At 50.7% G+C, this 17,937-nt stretch overlaps 1 protein-coding gene across 5 annotated transcripts; it reads left to right on the forward strand.

Annotated features, from left to right (window-relative positions):
• Positions 1-953: 953 nt before the first annotated feature.
• On the forward strand, positions 954-11,694 carry ACKR3 (atypical chemokine receptor 3). 5 transcript variants are annotated; one of them, XM_045575295.1, is made up of 3 exons: positions 971-1,100; positions 4,468-4,577; positions 9,788-11,694. In XM_045575295.1, the coding sequence occupies exon 3, from the start codon at positions 9,832-9,834 to the stop codon at positions 10,918-10,920; it is 1,089 nt and encodes a 362-aa protein (XP_045431251.1). In that variant the 5' UTR covers positions 971-1,100; positions 4,468-4,577; positions 9,788-9,831; the 3' UTR covers positions 10,921-11,694. The 5 variants fall into 5 exon arrangements, with proteins under 5 accessions (XP_045431252.1, XP_036277495.1, XP_045431251.1 ...); XM_045575296.1 differs by lacking the exon at positions 4,468-4,577 and having other exon boundaries at positions 954-1,100; XM_036421602.2 differs by lacking the exon at positions 4,468-4,577 and having other exon boundaries at positions 954-1,100; positions 9,806-11,694.
• Positions 11,695-17,937: the final 6,243 nt, after the last annotated feature.

Genomic DNA, 17,937 nt, shown 5'->3' on the forward strand with positions numbered 1-17,937 from the left:
TGCATTGGTTTTAAAAGTGAAAGTTGAGGTCGTTGCTTTGTGGTTCTTTCTCTAAATAGGGCATTGAGAGGTGAGTGCACTGTGGAACACATTTTTAGGTTTAGTTCCCCCACGGACAGAACTTTAGCCACACACTTCTAGATAAGTAGGTTTTAATAACAATAATAGTAATAAAGTGTTGGTTAAACTTAACTCAGGAAAAGACATCATCAAAAAGACATTTCTTTCTACCCTTAATGTGTGCCTGGTACTGTGTAGGAGCTTTAGAATACCATTTTGCTTAGGTTTTCAAGGCATTTAGGCCTAAGGTAATTTACAAAAATAAATAAATAAAGAAAGAAAGAAAGAAAGAAAAAAGAAAAAATTAAAATAAAATCGATTAAAATCTATTCTAGAGGCTCTTCCCTCCCCACCCCCCACCCCCGCTTTTGGGGGTATATATGATACCAGTTGATTGCTCCTACAAAAGCTGTGACTTCTGTTGTGAAGGAATTAACAAAGAAAACCCAGGCTGAATAAATCAACACCCAGGTTCAGAAGTTCAGAGCATTTGGGAACAAAGTCTTCCCCAGAGCTGAGAGGCATTCACAGGGAGCTCTCTGTGCTAATGGGAATGTTAAAGATATACCTGAGACCAGATAAACATTTGATAATTTCACAAAGCACGAAGGTTTCTTTGCAGTTTTTTTTTCTTTTTTTTTTCTTCTGCTGACACATTTCCCCCCATGGGGTCTGGACCTTGTGGCTTCATTACACTTTGCAAATGAGGGAAGGCGGGGGTTTTCCAAGAGTGCGCTGGTGTGGAGGAGCTTTGCTGGAAGCAGCGGACCGGGGTTTACAAAGAGGGGTGTGTGTGCGTGCATGCATGCATGTGTGTCTGCATTTGTGATGGGGGTGGGGGTGGGGGTGGCACGGGGGAGGGAAGGAGGGAGGAAGATGTGGGTTACAAAGCTGCCATCTAGAGGCGCCTTCCTGCAGTGTATATAACGCCAGTCTGCAGCCCTGGAGCTCACAGTTCCTCCAAACTGCTCAGCCCCGAAGGCAGGCAGGCAGGGAGCGTAGGAGCTGGGAAAGCCAGCCCTAAGGGAGAGACAGCAGAGGTAAGGAAACGGCTCCCTCTTCAGCCCTGGTGGGAAGGAGGGGAGGCGAAGGGCAGGGTTTCTGCTCTTAAGCTGAGTGGTTTGTCAGACGCTTCTTCCTCCGGGCTGTGATGGGTGCTCGCGATCCTGCAGGTCTGCCTTCTGAGAGCCCGGCTGCTTGTCGCTTGGCTGCATCGCTCCGTCGCTCCGTGTGCCTGCTACCGCGGAGAGTAAAAAAGGCAGTTTTCTTGGGTCACTTGTGGAAGGAACTTTGGTGTGTTGGTGGGGTTTGGGAATCTGGTGTTTATCTGCTGCTGTGGGGACTTGAGCTCCCTCCCGGAGGCTGGGTACTTGGGGGAGACTGCAGACTGTTCCCTCTGCTTCTCAAAGTTGGTGCAAGAGTCAGCGTGGCACCCTGCTCCCCTTCTGGCATATCAGAATCGGCAGTCCATGTGCAATTCCAGAAAGATGTGCACTTTGTGCAGAGGCATCCTTAAGTGGAGCAGGAAACTGCGGAGCCTCTCGGATGGCCCTGAGTGCATCTGCATTCCGTGCCCCGGGGGATCCCGGTCCGGGAGCCAGGGCGCTCTGCTCTGTGGCTGAGTGTGAACCGGGCTCTGCCTCTGGCCTCCTGACGGCATCCTCGCTCCTCTAATCTGAGCATTGCTTGTTCTCTCAGGAGGTTAGTCCAGCTTCAGTTGGGGAAAAGAGTCACAAGTCTAGGATTTTGCCATTTAAACATACTCTTCAGGTAAAAGGTAAATTTTGTTCCGTTTTGTTAGTACGCTCAACTACTGAGAGTAAGAACTTTGGAGAGAGGGCAAAGAGGGGTGGTTCACTCTGACTTGTAATTTCCAGACGGAATGAGAAGTTGTAAAAGTCAGACTGGCTGTCTCCCTCATCCTTTCCTTTCCTTTTCTTCCTTCCTTTGCTTCCCTTCTTCTTTCTCATGATTCATTTGCTCACAACAGAATGATTACATTTTCCAGAAGTGGAAGTCGTCCCCCCCCAATGGCTTTCAGCCTTTTGAAGGCATTTGGTGCAGGGACACCCCCTGAAACGTCACTCTGCAAAGCCTCAATGCGATACTGCTCCCTTCTCTTTTTAAACGCAGATGCTGCCTTTGTGTGCCTTTATTTATGCCAGGAAAATGCCAGATCAAACAGGCTTGCTTAGAAAAGAAAGTGGAGGCTGCTGGTGTCTGTGCTGAACTGCCTACAGATTTTAAATGGATAAAGCGCTGAGGCAGAGTTGCACACGGGAGCTCTAGCTTGGAAACAATTTACTCTTTCCCGCCCCCCTGTCTCTGCCATAAACACTCCAGTGTAACACAACTGCTAAGCTTGAGGCCACAACCTCCTGGGGGTGGGAGTGGTGGGGAGTGGAAAAACAAAAGAAAAATTGAGGAAAAAAAAATGCAGGTGGAAAGGCAAAATAAAATTGGAAAGTGCCTATTTTGCTGCTGCCCTTGTGATTTTTTTTTTTTTAAAGGGCAGCGCATCACTATCACAGCGTAAAGAAAGTTCTGGAAAGTATAGCCGAGGCAGCATGCCTGTGCTTTAAAGGGAGTTGGGACTCTGGAGGTGAGGTCATGCCCTGTTAGCAGCAAGTCCTGAGAGAATGGAGAAGGTATTATGGTTCCTAGTCAGGCCCAGAACAGGCCAAGTATAGACTTTCTGAATTGAAGGGGGAAAAAAACACACAAAAAACCCCCACACACAAACCACCAAACAAAAAAAACTATTTACACAGGAACAGTGGCTTTTTGTGTGATTGTTGTAGTTATGGAGGTTCCTGTTTTCCAGGCAACTCCAGGGAAGTTGGTGGCAGTTTCTCAAACCTGAGGCCGAGAGTCACCCTAAACCCTGAGAGTAACCGGTGGAAAGGAAAAACAACCTTAAAGATTTCAGGACGAGACTTTCCCCAGTGATTTCGCAGAACATGAGCGGGACTGGGAGCTGAAAAGTATTTGCACTTCTAAGCCAGGCAACTGAGAAGCTTAATTTCACTCTTGGGAACAAAAATGGTACTAGAATGCCTTCCAAGAGGGCAGGTACAATTTAGAAACTGTACTTAAGTCCAGAAAATTATAGCTCCAGGACACACATTGGCTGTTAAAATAATGACAAGGAAAAAAAAGAAAAAAGGAAAAAAAAAAAAAAGGAAAAAAAAAAGGGAAGCAAAAAGATACAGGGATGGTTCTCTAATCTGAACTACCTGAATGCTCTCTGCAGGGGAATTACATGCTTTTTTTATGTAAGAATCTACTAATTTAGAACTGAGTGTGTGTGTGTGTGTGTGTGTGTGTGTGTAGCCCATTATTGCTTCATTATTAAAGTGATGGGGAATTGCATAGTTTCATAGCCAAACTTTTGCTGAGCCAGGAGTAGTGTTTCCCAAGTGCCCAGAGGGTGGAGAGGCTGTGACTGTCTCAGGTGGCCTTGACCTGCTATTGGCTAAGGGGCAGCGGGCGGTGTGGGGACCTTCTGTGGGGATCATTCTCAGTTTGAATAGAAGAGTCTAAGATTGTGTAGCATTCTCCTGGGAGCCCCATTGTGTGTGCTGGGCGCCGTGAGTGGCTCAGCCTGCTGACCTGCTGCCCAGACCTAGTCCTAGGCTGAGTGGGAATTAGGGCTCTGGTTACACTCGGCCAGCCCAGGCTGCAGCCTTTGTGACATGGGCCCCTGGGTCTGCCCTGCTGTGTGCAGCTCCACTTCCCTGTGGGGCAGCTGAGCACATAGGCCAGATCGAGTTTCTGGGTATGGGGTTCATTTTATCCCCCAATACTGAAGTGGATGAGGGTGCCCCCAGAGTTAACATGATGTATGTCTGAGGGCCCCCCTGAATGAGGGCATGGCTTTTTCTTTCCTTCTTTTTCACTCTCTATTATTTTTCCATTCCTCAAGGGTTTCAGGGCAATTCTTTACTTGTGTAGACTATGGTCACTCGTGTGTGTGTGTGTGTGGGGGGGGGAGCGGGGGTCGGGTTTACAGCAGGCCCGAGCACGAGCCCCCAGATACAGCCCCTGGAGGAGTTGGGAGAGAGAGAGCTGGCCCTTCTCCTGTCCTGCCTCAGCCTCCAGGTGATCTTGTCTGGGTACAGCACTGAGTTGCTCCCCAAAGTTCAGTTTGGGAGGATACCGTCCCAAATCGCAGAAAGCTGTTAAAGGAGCTCCCCACAGGCAGAGGTCCTGAAAGGACCAGAGGGCCCGGGGCCCCTTGTGACAGAGGTGCCCGAGGCCCTGCCTGGCCTGCCTTCTTTTACTTGCCCCACCGGAGACTGGGAGCGCCTTCAGTCCTGCCTCCAGCCTGCTCTGCACCCTGCCACCGCAGAAGCCTTCTCTGCACCAAAACCACTCACTTGCTTAAAACTGTTTTGTCTTCCGCAGGGCCAGGCCCAGTCTGACCCCTCACCCCCACCAAGTTCTGATTCTTGCCTCCAGCTCTTCAGCCAGGTTCGCTGACCCTCTCCTTTCTCCTTGAAGGCTCTACAGGCCACGTGAGTGGAAATCCCTCATCTCCTGTCCCAGGGCGGCCCCCACCTCTGCTTCCTGAACCCCTGGGTGACCTGGTGAGCTCTGGGGGGCAGGACAGTGACCATACTGGCTCACTGTGCCCCAGAGTACAGCACCCCCCCCCCCCCCCCCCCCGAGGAGGCCCCACAGACATTTGGGAGCATGAAAAGGGAGATGGTATCTCCGCTTAGGGGGATCTCAGAACAATCATTTCTGGACACCCATCTCCAGTGATGGCCTCAGATCTCTGGTCTCCATGGGGCCTGGTGAACTTCTGATTCATTGACTATTGATTCATTGAACATCTACTTTGGGCCAGGCGACTTTGCAGGTGTGTCTGAGGATGAATGATGTCATGGCAGGAGAAATGTAAACCAGGCCAGGACACAGCATGGAGATGCCTGCCTGGGTGGGAGAAGGCCAGAGAAGCAAGGGACACGTTATTTGGGATGGGAGGGGCTGCGGGGTTAGTCAGGATGGGTCTTCTGGTCTGTGATGGGAAATTATAAACACACTGAAGGTGATTGAGGTGAACACTAGCCAGACACCTGAACACTTGGCAGTCCATCCCGGAGAGAGTGACTGTTGGCCAGAGACGGGACAGTTTACTGCAGGACAAATCGCCACCCCATGGGGATGCTAAGCTTGGAGGCCTCGGATTCTGGCTTGCCCCCAGCCCCCCGGGTGAGCTTAGGCAAAGCATTTGGATGCAGCTGAATACCTCAGGCCACTGGCTGCTGCTCACTGGTTGCCAAGGATACTTGGTGGGAGAATAATGAGCCTGAGAAGAGAGAGGCAGGTCCCAGGGACGTCCTTGTGGGACAGAGAGGAGCCCTTCCTCCACGTGGGACGTCAGTAGATGAGGCCCTGGCAGAGCCCAGACAGGGAGGGCGGCAAACGCTGGCCCTCTGCAGGCCCAGGACGAGCCACTGTCCTTGGGGCAGACGCGTTCCACGTCCAAGTGCAGGTGTGGGATGGGGACTCTGTGGACTCTAGGAGATTCGTCAGATAAACATAAGATGTGTCAGGAAAGAGGGAAGGGACGACGACCTTACTGCTTTCTGTTCTCACTTGGGTGTCTGTGGTCCAGAAACGTGGAATGTGAGCCTTTATTGTTTTCTGAAGCATTCCTGCCTCTATTAAAATTTACATAATTATTTTGTTTTTCAATTACCGTTGACATCCAATATTATATGAGTTCCAGGTGTACAGCATGGTGGTTAGACATTTATATAACATATGAAGTGATCCCCCTGATAAGTCTAATAACCACCTGGCACCATCCACAGTTATTACAATACTATTGACTGTATTCCCTGTGCTGTACTTTATATCCTCGTGACTGTTTTGCAACTGCCAATTCACAGTTTTTAATTAAAATTTACATAATTCTTAACGTCAGGTTTCAAATAATACAGAGGTTTATAGTGTCAAAAGTGCAACCCCCACTTTGTCCTCTCGCCCCACCCTCCTGGTCCAAAGTTTTATACGTAATGTGATTGTTCTTGTGCCTTTAAGCATGGACATTTAAATATTAAAAATACCCATAATGTCTGACCCTTTTCACGTGAAAGAAATTATGCTCTGTGTATGTGTGCAGATCTGAACAGCATAATAACTTTCCACATTCAGAGGAGTTGGTCTCCTCTTTGTTTTCACAGCTAAATTATATTCCACAGTGGATATGCCGGATTTATTGAACCATTTCTCTATTGATTGTCTTTAGATTTTACTAGCATGTAATCTGCACGTCAATAAACATTCTTGTGCATACACTTGGGAACATGCGAACCTTTCGAGAGGAGGAATGTGTGCACCATGCAGTCATGGATCTGGAAACATCTTTTATTCCATGCCCATTTCCCCCCTCCTTTCATGAACTCTTTGTGCAGATGCCTGACAACCTGAGTTGTTGCAGTGGGTTTCATGCCCTGGCCCCTCTCTGTGAGGGCTCAGAGCCACAGGGTGGCAGGCGATGGGTAGCTTTGACCTACCCCATGAAGTTGCTCCTAAATGTCAGCCCCAAGAATGGCTGGTTTATTTCGAGGCTGGTGAGGGCGTCACCGCCACTTCCTGGTGGTTATCAGCCCTGCCACTGCCTCTTAGCAAAGCAGACCAGCTGCACCGGCCAGTGCAGAGGCGCTCACATGTGTGCACGGCGCTCTCAGCTCTGTGTCCTGGACTAGGGGCCCCCTGCTGTGGCTGGAGGGGATGCCCGTGCAGGTGGTCAGGGAGTTCACGTGGCCAAAGGGGGTTCAGTAGATGCTCCCGCCCTTCTTCACTCTCTACTTTGCTGGGCACTTAGTGGTCAGGCCTTAAACAGGCATCTGGGTAGACAGTTCATCGTCTGCGTTTCATGCCTCTGTTCATATTAGGCTCTGGGAGCCTCCCTTGTTAGAACTTAAGACGATGATTTAGCCAGATTCTGTTCTCTGGTGGGGTCCACACCATCAGTGTAATGGCATGAAATGAGCCTGCCCTGCCCACCCCAGGTCTCTCAGACACACGCTCAGCAGCCAGGCCTTTGCTGCAGAGTGCATTCCACAAAATGGGACCAAATCATAGTCTTTTCTTGGAAACACCTCTGGTTCCCCAAACTTAATGCATGAAAAATACTGAGATGGCAAGAGGCTAAGCGATTGTGTAGCATTTTCCTTTCCTGGTTTCCCATTGGAGTCTGCGCAGGATTCGATGGCTGTGCTGTTTCCCACCTCCTTTCTCGGTGTTTCCCTTCCTGCTCTGACCACCAGAGCCTTCTGCAGCAGAGGTGGGGGCACGGCGGTTCCCAGAAGAAGACACGTGGGCCTCTGGCTTCACCTCCTGGGTTGATTGGTGATCAGTAATCAGTGATCAGTAATCAATGATCAGCAGGACAGCTGACCTTCACAGTCCACCCACTGCTGGACAATCCCTACTGTGCCACCCAGGAGAGGACAGCTGCGAGAAGGTGTGCCTGGTCATGAGTGACCGTGGTCACTGCATCAGCCTTTCACTGCCCAGCCGGCAGAGGCAGGAAACCCTGTCCCACCAGGCAAGGCTCTGGGGGTATGAAGGCTGGCAGCAGTGAGAGGTGCAGGGGACTGGAGGGAACTAGAAAGATGCATTTGCCTGCTAATTTCCTGGGGGCCACACACAAGAGGCAAGTGTCCCTTGATTTTGTACCCCTGAGTAGATCTGTCTGTCCATGTCTGAACGAGCTGGGTGTCTCCTCAAGTGAAGAAAGATATGGGGGAACTTGGCATCCACTCAGGCTAACAAAGGCCCCTGTGATCGGCCCTGTGTAGCATTTTCCTTTCCTGGTTTCCCATTGGAGTCTGCGCAGGATTCGATGGCTGTGCTGTTTCCCACCCCAGGATTTATGGCTGTGGTCGAGACCTTGTAGGCTGTGCCAATGCGGGCGGAGAAGGAGCCCCAGCCAGGCACCAGCCGAGTGGCTTTCCGGTCCCAGGACCCGACCCACCTCTGTCTGGCTGCCTGGCTGTGGCTTGTCCTCTGAGCTTCTCCATCAGCAGTGGGAGGTCACCTGGAGGGGCCTGGGTAGTCATCTGGAGGGGAACCAATTGCCTCTTACAATCCAATAGGGGAGAACCCCCAGAAGCCTGCAGGCAGCCTCTGGTGACTGGGATTCAAGGGTAGGTTGCCTGTCCTGGGTTTTGAGGCTGAGAAGCCAGCTGGTCCGGGAGGCAGCAGAAAGTCTTATTTCTTGGGGACTCTGTCCATTTATTCCAAAGGTGAACCAACTGCCTGGAAGAGTCAGCTTCAAATATGCAACAAGAATTAAGCAAGGGTATGCTGTTCACTAAAGGGAGGGGGTGGGCAGGGTGAAGTTTCAGTGAGCATATGCTATGTGTTAGAGTCTGCATTAGGGTCTTCAGTTCTGAGGCCCGTGTCCTGAGAAGTAGTGGGAAAACAGGTTAACTTGTCTCAAGTTAATATTAACTAGTGAGGAGCCAGAATCCAATCTGCTCTCAGGGGGACCTTTTCCCAGCTATCTCTTCATACTGTTAGTGTGGCCACCTGGGCACTGACCCACGGACGTACCATTGACCTCCTTCCCGGGGAGTTCTCATGTGTGACCTGGAGTCCACTTGACATTAACTTGGCAAATAAACTTGACTTGGTCAGCTAATATCTGGGACAGGTGAGAAGGAAGCCCCAGCACCCAACCTTCACCAAGGCCCGTGCTTATTTTCATTTTACTTCTCCTCTCATAGTCACTCGGACTCAGAGCCATGCCATAGAAGGATTTCAGGGCCCTGGGGTGGACAGGGCAGCGGTAGAAGACAGGCTCTGACAGCTCCCATAGCTGGTGAATTCATGGTGAAATCATTGCCAAGCACAATGGTATCTTGGGCTGGATCTTCGTGGGTGCTAAATGGGGACAATTCAGAGTTGGCTTCACATCAGGTCAGCGGGAAAGACAGTTGAGAAACTCATGGGCTTCTCCAGGAAGGCAGCCGGCCGTATTTTTGTGCTTCAGGTCTTAGCACACATTGTTCTTGAAGCAATTGGGCAGATAAAAGATGGGAAGCCAGGCACTGGCCCAGCGCTTGAGGTAGCTGCTTGGGCGCCCTGGGTTGGGAATCACACAGCAAAACCAGAGCCTGTGGGCCTGGAGCTCGGTCAAGCTGCAGGGTGCTCTGCATGCTAACCACGTTTCCAGTAGTCTACGTGTCTGCCGACAGGGCAGCAGAAGACACAGAAAATTATGTGCTGATTTTGCAGAGGGGTAAAAAGCACTAGTCCCATTTTTTAATGCAAATTTGGAAGAGAATCTGAATCAATTTCATTGAGATACCAGAGCAGGACATTGGTAAGGAACAGATCAATTCTGCCATTTTTTTGGGGGGGGGGTGTAGGGGAAACGCCTCTACTGTCCACTGCGAGCTAGCCGGCCATCTGCATCAGCTTCCTGACAGTTCTCTGGCTCCTGGATTGGGCATAGCCAGGCTGGCGATGTCTTGCAAACAGCCATGGAAAGATAGAGAAAGCAAGCACTGTGTCTTTGAGCACCATGTGGCTTTAGATTCTGGGTGTGTTTGATTTTGTTTTGTGGGTTTCTGCTTTGGTTATTTTCTTTGCAAAAATTCTTCAGAACTAAAGTGAAACAGTTGAGTGTATGGGTGCTGAAAAAGCATTTTGACTGAAACTTGAATGTTTCCTAACAAAACGATTTTTCTCTTTCATCTTTTAGGTTTGATTTTTTGTGCAGACCACTTGATCGCTGCCCTAGACACCATGGATTTGCATCTGTTTGACTACTCGGAACCAGGGAACTTCTCTGACATCAGCTGGCCATGTAACAGCAGCGACTGCATCATGGTTGACACCATGACATGCCCCAACATGGCCAACAAGAGCGTTCTGCTCTACACCCTATCCTTCATCTATATCTTCATCTTCGTGATCGGCATGATCGCCAACTCCGTGGTGGTCTGGGTGAACATCCAGGCCAAGACCACCGGCTACGACACGCACTGCTACATCTTAAACCTGGCCATCGCCGACCTGTGGGTGGTGGTCACCATCCCGGTCTGGGTGGTCAGCCTTGTGCAGCATAACCAGTGGCCCATGGGTGAGCTCACTTGTAAGGTCTCTCACCTCATCTTCTCCATCAACCTCTTTGGCAGCATCTTCTTCCTCACCTGCATGAGCGTGGACCGCTACTTGTCCATCACCTACTTCACCAACACCTCGAGCCACAGGAAGAAGGTGGTTCGCCGTGTTGTCTGCGTCCTGGTGTGGCTGCTGGCCTTTTGCGTGTCCCTGCCCGACACCTACTACCTGAAGACTGTCACATCCGCATCCAACAACGAGACCTACTGCCGGTCCTTCTACCCGGAGCACAGTGTCAGGGAGTGGCTGATCAGCATGGAGCTGCTGTCTGTGGTCTTGGGCTTTGTCATTCCTTTCTGCATCATCGCCATCTTCTACTTCTTGCTGGCCCGAGCCCTCTCAGCCTCCGGAGACCAGGAGACGCACAGCAGTCGGAAGATCATCTTCTCCTACGTGGTGGTCTTCCTGGTGTGCTGGCTGCCCTACCATGTCGTGGTGCTCCTGGACGTTGTTTCCATACTCCACTACATCCCCTTCACTTGCCAGCTGGAGAACTTCCTCTTCTCGGCCCTGCACGTCACGCAGTGCCTGTCCCTGGTGCACTGCTGTGTCAACCCCGTGCTCTACAGCTTCATCAACCGCAACTACAGGTACGAGCTGATGAAGGCCTTCATCTTCAAGTACTCGGCCAAAACGGGCCTCACCAAGCTCATCGACGCCTCCCGGGTGTCGGAAACAGAGTACTCCGCTTTGGAGCAAAACACCAAGTGAGGCCCAGGCTCCGGACACGTGTGCTTGCTTTCAGCAGGGCTCTAGGTTGCCTGGGGGCTTGAGACCGGAGCAGTGTGCAGAGGGGGAGGCGGGCCACAGTGCTTCCTCCCTGACTCTCTCATGCCTGCATGGCCATTGCTTGGCTGTGACCCTGATCATGTGTCACACAGGGCCGTGCCTCCAGCCGATGCCACTTGTCAAAACTGGTGGACGGAGGGGTCTTGCCTGCACTTCTGTACAATAGGACTCTCTGTGTTTCCTGAAGGTTTTCTATGGTGATTTGTATTTAAATGCTAAGACTTTATTTTCTCACTCTTGGCATACCTTATAAATGTATCAGAAAGTTTAAATATTTTAAATGCTGTATGGGAAGTGTAACGCTGACATGTAATCGTGTTGTAGTTTTAAGATTAGCTTGACTTCGATTTTGACTAAGGATGATGTTGACTGTTTAGCTGTTGTGAGATTATATATAAATATATAAATATATACTTCTATGCCAGCCTCAGCAGAAATGTTTTATTTACGACAGTTTTCTATCTGGGTGTTGCTTTGTACTGGCATGGGGTGTGCGACGAGAACTGCCCTGTAATGCAGTTTCTGACATTAATAATATCTGTAAACTTATATTGAAAAACAAACAAACAAACAAAAAAAGCAAAACTGTTCCAGGCTGCAATGCTGTGCATAAAGCAAACGGCGTAAGTCAGAGAGTTCACTCAACCTGTAAGTTATTGTTTTAAAAATAAAGATCGTTTTGATTTTCCTAAAAAAGCACCTGAGTCTCAGTCAGTTTTCAAAGCATGTTTGGCATTTAGGTGGCATGTATGATAATAACATACAAATACACACAGCATATACAGGTCAACATATAATGAATACCTTTTTTAAAAAAGAGTACTACCATAAAGGCAAAATACCAAATGATGCCGACTTGGATGAAGTGTATATAGAAAAAACATTTGAATGCATTGAGGTTTTTTTCTTAAAGTTTATTTACATTTCACATAGCATGTTTGAAGGCGGGGAGGTGGCTGGGAGTTCCTGAAAGTTCCCGGCTACTCTCAGCCTGAAGGGTTCGGGGCTTAGGACTCACGGGTCCCCAGGGCTACACATCTACGGCTCTTGAATCTTCCTTGCTAGGGTTCTGTGACTTAAAGCCTTATTTTTCTTCCTCTGTTCAGGAAAATCTCTTCATTTAAAAACTAGCCCATCAACGACCTTGTTCTTGAGGACATGCAATGAGTGAGTTACCAAATCAACCTACATTGCTAGTTAGAAAGAGCACACACAGAACGGCCGATTCGGCTGAGCCCTCACCAACTGGACATGGAACACAGCAGTGGCAGACATCAGCCGCAGATCCATCTGGGCAGGAGCTCCGAGAAGGCCTGGCTTGCCAATGCTCCCTCATCACGACCAGAGTGACGGGACTGATTTGCATGGCTGCACCCAGCAGCCATCTCCTCACCCCATTCAGTGCGCATTGGAACTGTGAAGGCGCACTGAATGGGGTGAGGGGATGGCTGCTGGGTGCAGGGAGATCCCCACAGCTCCCTCCCGCAGGTATGGGCTTTGCTCCTAGCTCAGTGATGTCTCTGGGTGGACACAGGTGCTGAGATTTCAGTTCTCTGAGGCAACGGTTAAGAGCTAGAAAGGCCCTATCCAGATTTAAGGAATACTTCCCACTCTGTCCCCTGCCCTGGACTCCTGAGGAGTCTCCTCCACAACCTGGATGGCACAGGCACACGCAGGGCCCGCTAGGATCCCAGGTCTTCATTCCAGCAACCTCTGCTACGCAATTACTGGGTTGGGTAAGGCGTGAGAGGAAACGGACTCATTGCAGCCAGCTTGCATTTGCAGAGCTGTTTTGCTTTCTCTGTCTGGGTGGCTGATGAAGGCTCAACCTCACACAGTGCCAGCAGAGCCTACTTTCCTAACCCAATGCTGCACTCTCACACACGCACATGCGGATTTGTTATCCTCCATGTGACCAACACATGTGTCCTGGACATGATATTCCTGGTCACATCCAGGATGATCCTAGCCAGTGACTGGGGCACACCACTGTGTGCTCAGGCTGCACCCGTCCATCCGCAGTCTCTCAGCACAGAATGCATTTGCTTTGCAAAGAACAGTGCATTTCAGAGAAATAAAGTGACCACCATCTGCCTGTGGGAAGTGACTAGAAGAGTAAGAACCATCTGCCTCAGACAGTGGTTCTCATGGGGGTGACTGTCTCCCAGGGGACACTTGGGAATGTCTGGGGACATTTGTGGTTGTCTCCACTCAGGGAGGGGTGCTGTTGGCATCTAGTGAGGAGAAGACACGCTGCATAGGATGGGCCTACAAAAGGTTTCCTTAGCCCCAAAGGTCACCAGAGTTGAGGTTGGGAGACCCAGTTCTCAGATAAAGCCAACCATTTAGACAGAATTCTGGATGGTATTCATTACCTCTGTGATGTGCTCTGAGTAGGAACTTTGACAATCTCAGGGCTGGGGGTCCATCCCGGGGTCCCTAGAACATCAGTTTCACAGTTTTTGCCCCTAACCTCTGCAAGAGTATATGGATGAGATCTACACCAATATTCTCATTGTGCCTGAACATTTCAATGACAAGAATTAGTTTGGTTCATCAACAGTTTACATAAAAGACATGCTCATGAAAAAGGTATGTGCAGGTTAAACGTTGGTCAAACTTTAAGTGGGTTTGAACCAAGAGCATCATGGTTCGTGGTCCGGCTGCTCCAGACGCCTGGGTGACTGTTTCAATTCTGCTTCTCAATAGCTCCATGGCGTGGGCAGTGTTTTGCTGTGAACTTCAGTTTGCTCACCCTCACAATGACTTCCCCACCTCCATGGAAAGGCAGCTGCAGAGGTCACAGGGAGCATGTATGTTGAATGGGCAGATAAAGGGATGAGTGAGTGCTTAGAAACCCACGGCGGGCGGGCCACACTGAAGACCCTGAGAACTTCCCATGCTTTTGCATGTTTCACTCCATCCTGCCCAGAGCTTCCCTGACAGGCCGTGTGGGAGGACGTAGCATCAGCACACATCACACCTGGTGTGTTCGGGCTTGTCTGAAGTCCACCAATGGGTATGCTCACCTGTGTGTTGTTATGGGTCACCGCATACATGATCTCCATCTAGAATCTAAAACTGTGTCTCCCATAGATCATAGATTCTAGATGCTCAGATCCTGCTTCCCAGGCACTGAGCTACTTGGCCGTGGAGGGAGCGCTTGTCCTCATGAAAGAGGCCTGGTTATCTGTCTGGTATGTGGGGAGTGATGGGTAATTTTGGTGGTTTTTTTTTTTTTTTTTTCAAAAACTTCCTTTTTGTTGGCTTTTCATATGCTTATAACCTTAGACCTTGCCATGTGGGATTCAGAACGGCTGCCAATCATGTCATTTCTCAGGGTTGGGGGTGGGGGCAGCGGCGGCTTCATCAGCCACTTGTCACAATGTAATGCTCAGAAGCAGCAGAATGGGAAAAATCTGAATTTCCATAGTGATTTCTGGAACTAAACTGATTAAAATAATTTCCTAGGTAGGTCGGAATCTTCCCTTTCAGCCGGAGCGCGTCATGGTGGCGATGACATTAAATCTGCTTGGATGACTCCAAATGTATGTTGGCACGGCAACATGTCACGGGGCGAGCAAAGAGCATGGTGGTGGCCGCCCAGCCTGTGTGAAAGGGCCTGGGGCTGCGCTGCCCCTGCTGGATGTGCTTCCTGTTAGCCTTTCACAGGCAAGCGTGCGAGGCTGAGCTTTTCATTGCTTTTTCAGGGCTGTGGCCAATAGGAGGGCCGCATCCGGGTCTCCCCACGGCTGCATTTCGTAGGGTCAGTGTGAAGAGGGCAGACTATGTTTTGTGCGGTGAAGTAAAGAGCACTTGAATTTTGTGTGGGACCTGAAGTGTCGATGAAAAATTGTTAGTTGCCCAGCTGTGCAGCCGATGAATGTCTTTTCTGCGTTTTTTTTTTTTTTTTTCTTCTGCATGCGTGCCCGCTCATTTATTCACCCATCCAGGCCTTTGTTCATTCGGTCATGGAGTGGACAAGCTGTACTGAGCACCCACTGTGTGCCAGGCACCGCACTTGTCTCTCTGAAATGTCAGAGATGGCTCCCAGCCTAGAGGGAAGATGGACAGTGAGTCATAGGGAAATTGTTATGGGGCAGCATGGCGAGAAGCATCTCTCTGGCTTTTATTGGAAATGCCCAGATCAGAGAGGCAGGAGGGGTCAGGGGAGGCTTACCAAGAGGGTGTCCATCTGGCCTGAGGGCAGGCCCAGGGGACAGGGCATGGGTGATGCCTCCAGACAGCTTCTGGATTGCTATCTCTCTTAAGTGAAGGCTTTAAGGAAACGTGGAGGCACCTGAGAGGTGTCCATTAACGAATAAAGAGGTCATTAATCATCGTGTGATGGGAGCTTAATTCTAGGTGGGACTCCAAGGTCATAATGGTGACCTCTACCCTGAGGGCAGCTATGAGGCTTGAGGGCAAGTACGAGGAGTGGACAGGGAGACTATGGGGCATTGGCACTCCGCCCTCACAGGCCGTATAAGGTTCTGCTGGACCTGTGCTCCTGCCCAGGACTGGGCAGTTCTGACCATCTCTCCTTGTTCTGCTCTGTGGCGCCCACTGCGGGCTGACTTGGCGGGTGTGTGCAGCGGTTCACAGAGGCGGCAGAGAGAAACTGAGGGACCTTACGACTTTGATTAAATTTAACTTTAAATTCTAGCTCTAGAAATCATAACTCTCTCTACCCCTCAGAGACCTAGCCTTTCCTGGGATAACCAGCAACCACCGAGGCAGCAGAGGACAGCACCAGACCTGACTGATGTCCCAGGTCAGGCCTCTGCAGGCTAAGGATCACATCTTCTCCTGTGTTCCATTCTAGCTCCTGAGCTCTCAGGTGAAATGACCCTCTGGCTACTTTCCCACAAAACCAGTCAGAGGGGCCCGGGAGCAGACCTCAGAGCGTCCTCAGACCTGAAGAAATGACTCATCACCCCCTCACCTCCCACGGTCAGCTCCCAGCACCCCCTGGATTCCTCATCCTGGAATCTGGTGCCTTTGTCCACAGAATCTGTGCCCTACATGCCATTGGAGCTCAGGCTTTGGTGCATCAGCTTCCACTCTCCTGGTTGGTATCTTTCATGATAAAATGGCCAAGGTTTCTCCACTGCGGCTCTCGGTGTCAGGTGTTTGGCTCTGCAGCACCAAGTGGACGGGCTCATTCTGCTCGATAACAGGAGAGACTGTGAAATGCTGGGCTCTCCAGTCTCAGCCCTCCGGCCATGACCCAGCGCTTCCATCACGTTCTCTCCTCCCTCCACACCAGGAGTCTTTCATCGTCTACTCCATGCAAACTCAAGCCAGACCCTGTCAGGGGTGGCAGAGGGAGTCCAGCACCCATGAGCCTCTGCTTCCATTTCCCCACAGGCCACGCTTAGTTTTCTATCTGGAGGGGGAGGTGGTCCTGACTGTGAAGTAGGGCTGGGCTATGGGGTCTAAGACCCTTCTTCCCACTGGTGGTGCCTGGCCATAGAGCTTGTCCTACCAGGTAGCCTTGGTTTCTGGCCTCAGGTCAGCCACCCTCTTACGAGTCCCACAGGCCATGGAGGTGGCTGCTCCCTCCCTGGTGCTGGTCTCTGGACCCCCTCGTTGTCCCCGATGGCATTTCAGCACCTCTTCCTGAGGGCCCAGACTGCTTTCTCTCTACATAACCACTGGTGGGCTCCTTGTTCCTGGCTGGACTCAGCACTTTCCTTGAACTTGACCGTCTCACCCATCACTCCCACTGCTTTACACTTGGTATTTTTTCTTTTTAATAAATTCCAGTACTTGTCACCGACATGCGTAAAGGTCCACATTATTCCCCATGCTGAATCCTGTGGCCACAATGCCTCTTCATTAGCCCTCAGGGCTCATGTCCTGCTTGATGGGGACAGAAAGCAGCGGCACAGACAGAAGGCCCCTGCTCTCCAGGCTGCCCACACGCTGGGGAAGGAGACACACCCGGGAGGGTGGGTGACTCAGGGAGGAGGAGTCCACAGGGCAGGCCCCAGTGGTCAGTGAGTAATTGGGTGTGGTCACTGCTCGCCTGTCCCGGGGCTAACTTAAGCCATCGTTTTAGACTTTCTGCTCAACTCTGTGCAGACCCTGCACATTTGTCAATAGTTTGAGTCCCTGTTGGGTAAAACAAAACTTTATCCTCACCCTGGGGATGACCAAACCTAGGAGCCCCAGCTGGCTGCTCGAAGGTTAGAGTTCTGCGGGGTGTGAGGTGATCAACTCTGGGGCTGCGGGCGCAGCACTTGCTTTCTGGGGAAGAACAGACATAACGAGGGCAGTGTCTTGGCTGAGGTTGGCGGGAGAGTGCTGAGGAGATGGGTTTTGGCCGAGTTAAGCTCTGAGCTGCAGGCACCCAAATACCTGGAGTAAGATGGAGGATGGAGGATGGAGGGAAGCCCGCCCTCTGTGTCCTGGCAGCATCTCTCCATCTCTCTGGGGCCTGCCCAGCCATCACCCCGGTGAGCTCTTGAGAAAGGGCCTCTGTGTCACAGGTGTGAGACCAGCTGCCTCACCTTCCGGGAGCTTCACGGCATAGAGTGCATCTGAGGCCCCAGCGTGCTGGGCAGAGATGCCCTTTAGCTTTGCTGTCTGCGGAGCCCTTTATTCTAGAACATGAATTTCTGGCCTGCTGAGCTGGTTCAGCCTGCAGGGCTAACACCGAACGGGGCAGGGTTTCCAAGCCTGGCCATGAGGAGGCACTGGGGGTGGGGAGAGGATGGTATGAGGGGCGAGGCTGATACACACATTCCTGGGGTCCACCTGTGCATGTCTTGGTTTAGGAGCTCTAGGGTGAACTCTAAAAACTTCTCAGATGATTCTGGTTATCCCTCGGGTTGGAATGTGAACTGATGTGCCCACAGAAGCTTTTTTTTTTTTTTTTTTTTTTTTTTTTGGTGGCCTTTTAAGTCTGAGCATCCCCAAGGCAAATGGAAGAGA

This window comes from Pipistrellus kuhlii, unplaced genomic scaffold, assembly GCF_014108245.1.
Source record: "Pipistrellus kuhlii isolate mPipKuh1 unplaced genomic scaffold, mPipKuh1.p scaffold_m20_p_7, whole genome shotgun sequence".
NCBI lineage: Eukaryota > Metazoa > Chordata > Mammalia > Chiroptera > Vespertilionidae > Pipistrellus > Pipistrellus kuhlii.